General features: G+C 44.4%; 1 protein-coding gene across 1 annotated transcript in view; it reads left to right on the plus strand.

Annotated features, from left to right (window-relative positions):
• The first annotated feature begins 1,582 nt into the window (after positions 1 to 1,582).
• auts2a (activator of transcription and developmental regulator AUTS2 a) overlaps positions 1,583 to 3,414 on the plus strand; it is a 40,490-nt gene continuing 38,658 nt past the window's right edge. Inside the window, exon 1 of the mRNA XM_014025909.1 lies at positions 1,583 to 1,734. Within this exon, the coding sequence (XP_013881363.1) occupies positions 1,704 to 1,734 (31 nt within the window). The 5' untranslated portion in view covers positions 1,583 to 1,703. The remainder of the gene's footprint in view (positions 1,735 to 3,414) is intronic.

Below are 3,414 nucleotides of genomic sequence, written 5' to 3' on the forward strand. Positions count from 1 at the left end.
TTATTTGACATAACGTGCCGAGCTCCTGGGAAACCCCTCCCACTGCAGCATACGTCACTGCATGGAGTTTCTTACCGCTGGAGTTTATGATGCAGAAAAAAAAGTCCTAGACTCTTCACCTGATGTTATTTATCCACAAATCTGTCCCGGTTAAAGCTCCACAGTTTTTATCAGAGATTCCTCCGTGCACAACATGTTTTATCTCCATTCATGAATTTTTCACTGTTTGACTATCTTTATAAAAGTCTGCTGCCTGGTGTCGTCTCTGGAAGCAAGTCTTTCATTTTAGTTATTTATTTTTAGCCAAGTGGTTGAAGTAACATGCAGCGTCCAAGCGCTTTCAGTACAAACACACACTCCCACGAACTTCAGACCAATTACACATTACCGTCGTAGATGGAGGGGGGTAAAATGTTCTGCCAGCGAGTTGTGCCAAAAGGGGCGGCCAAGTCGACGCTGCGAACACCGGTGACGTAGTTTTCATCATGAAGCTGCGACAATCTGTGCCAACTTCGGCAGTTCAGGGGAAGTGTGAATTTGGCTTTACGCTTACACAAACAGTAACAAAACAAAACAAAAAACAATAAAAACATTTTTTATTAGATCCGTTTACCGGATAATAAAACCACAACAAATTTATTTCTTTTAGGTTTTTACCACAACAGCTGAAGCCACTGCTGACAATCCACCCACAAACACTCCCACAGAGACACACTGAAACGGAGACTCACACACTGAGCAAAACCAAACATACCAGAACCGAATGGAGTGAGGCTTGACAATGGATAGGGGGCTAAAGTCAGATCTTTCAGCAGCTTTGACTCCAGGTGTATCCTTAGGGACAAAAATAGGCACAGAAACAATCTGTGCCTATTTTTTAAAAAAAAATAAAAAAATTTTATTCCTCACAACAAAGATTTAAGACCCTGTCAGAAGACTCATCCCCTGGCTCATGTACTTGTGACGTTTTGGGTCAAATGGTCTGGTTTGGCCCACAGCTGCGTTGTCTTTCAGTGTAGCTTCACACCAATGTGACAGTATGTGTGCTTACCAATTGCTGCGGACTGGATAGATCTTACGCATTACACGCTGCTGTTATTTCTAAGCCTGGGTGAGCCTGGGGTTTGACAGCCAAACCTGCAGAGAATCTGTCAGCCGCCAGCTCAAAGTGTCCCCCTGAGACTTACCCTGCACAGACCCCTGGCTGAAGAAGTCTGGCAAGCTTTTCCACCCAATCGTTGTGCTGGTCATCTGTGCCAGCATGCCCATCATCAAGTTCCTGACCCAGCTCTTCTCCTGTTACGTTCCCTTCAGCCTGACCTCCCACACGTAGGGATATATAAAGTCTTGTTCTCAAAAGTAGAGCTGGAAATGGGACACCCTGCCACCACTGATCTCACAGCTACATCTTCTTGTGCAGCATTGAGATGGTGGTGGTGGGGAGGCCTGGCTTTAGAGGAAGGTGACCAAATATTAAAGCCGAAGGAGAATGTTGAAGGCAGCAAAATGTTTTGCATGTTGTTGCAATGAGAAGCGAGCACTGAGAGCGAGACACAGATGCATTTAGAAGCCATTACAGGAACAGCTGTAACAAGAGCCACTGTGGGTGGAAGAATATGTTTGCTGCAGCTCTCAGTTAGTAAATGTCTCCTTTATGACCTGAGAAAGAGGAGACAAAGAACATTCCTTCTACCAGACAGAGTATGAATGGAGCACAGATGGATAATAGTGAAGGTAGGAGGCAGGGCAGAGCAAGTTTCTTTCCTTTGCTGCTCTTTTTTGTCACTTGTACATTCTTCTCCTGTCTTTGGTTCTTTCATTCTGTCATTCTGTCAACATGGGTAAGTAAGTGCTCGTTCTTTTTGGTCTGTCAGTTGATTTTCTATGGTTTCTGAATTTGTCAGGAAAACTCAAAGCATTCTGTGGCTTACAATGTCACAGGGGAGCTGGTGTCAATCTTCTGTGGTCATTGTGTGCTTTGGCAGGATACACCCTGGACTGGTTGCAAGTCTATCACAGGGCCACATAGAAACAAACAACATAAACTATCATCACTCACACCTAGGGACAATTTAGAGTTAGCAATAACTTAGCATGCGTRTTTTTGGTCTGTGGGAGGGGGCTGAATTTCCGGGAGAAAACCCATGTGTTTACAAGGAGAACATGCAAACTCCACACAGAAAGGCTGGAAGGCAATCCTGAACTTACAAAGTCCAATTACATAAAATTGCTCTCATTTCACAGAGGATAACAACCTCAGAGGATGTACTTGTCTTGAGTCATGGGTTTGTCTCTTAGTTAACCACCAATTCGGTGCCCCAGAACATAACAGCTTTTATACTCACTGTTTGTACTTGCATATGTACTCGGTTCAGCTTCCCAGCTTGTTATACAAAATTCATAACCCAAATGAGACAGGCATGAAATATAGATGATCAGAGAGTGAGTTTAACAGCTTCGTTTCCCGCTGCCTCCTCTGTGCTTCTGGCCTTTTGCTCTATCACAGCTTGTTAAAGCAGCCGTTTGTGTTTCTGTGAGGTGATATCAGCATGCTGTGGTAGTCTGACTGAAAAAATACACATGTAGCACTCTCACTGCCAAAATAGTTGCCCTGCTCACGCACGCCCCCATCCCACGTCCGTACTGCCAACTTTATTTCTGTTTAGCTTTCCACTCCCCTTCCCCAGCCACCCCTGGGAGTTACTAATAAAACAGGTCCAGTCCAGGACCCTCCACATGGCAGGATGTCCAGACTGTGTAACCTGGCACCCCTCTTGACTCCAGCTTTAGAGAGCTGCTGACATGACAGAGAGTCTGGGAGGCATAAGCGGTTGTGCAGTTGCCCCAGACCCCTGATACCCCCCACACATGCAAAGACACACACATGCACACATCTCACAATTCCTCATTGAGATGTTTTCTGACATTCTGCACATGAGGTAAAGGATCACTGAAAATGGTAGTGTTGCATTTGGAAGAAGTAACACTGTTACAATCAGTAGAGCCAGTAGTCCGCCTATTCTCTGGTGACTTTAGCTGGGAAATTGGAGGGAGAGTTTTGTCTGCTGTGGTTATTGCTGCTCCTCTGTGAACTGATGTCACAACGCCAAAATTAACATCAGTAACATCTGCAAACTTTAAATCATCTGGTTGTTCTTAGTAGTTGATAAATTGAAACAGAACCATTTTCTGTGTAAAACTCCTTGTGAGGCATCTGTCAGCTTACTGACATGCTGGAATCCTCACAGCTGTAAACTCATTCGTCAACAGGCATGATCCTTAAACTGTGATGAAATATCATTGCTGGTACTCCTAATCCCCTCAGTGGTATTCATTGGTAAAAAAAGAAAAAAATTGTATAGGTCTTCTGGACGGGTTCTTCTCTAATGAAACGTTTCGTCTCTCCTCCAAGAG

This window comes from Austrofundulus limnaeus, unplaced genomic scaffold (genome assembly GCF_001266775.1).
Source record: "Austrofundulus limnaeus strain Quisiro unplaced genomic scaffold, Austrofundulus_limnaeus-1.0 Scaffold508, whole genome shotgun sequence".
In the NCBI taxonomy this organism is placed as follows: Eukaryota; Metazoa; Chordata; class Actinopteri; order Cyprinodontiformes; family Rivulidae; genus Austrofundulus; species Austrofundulus limnaeus.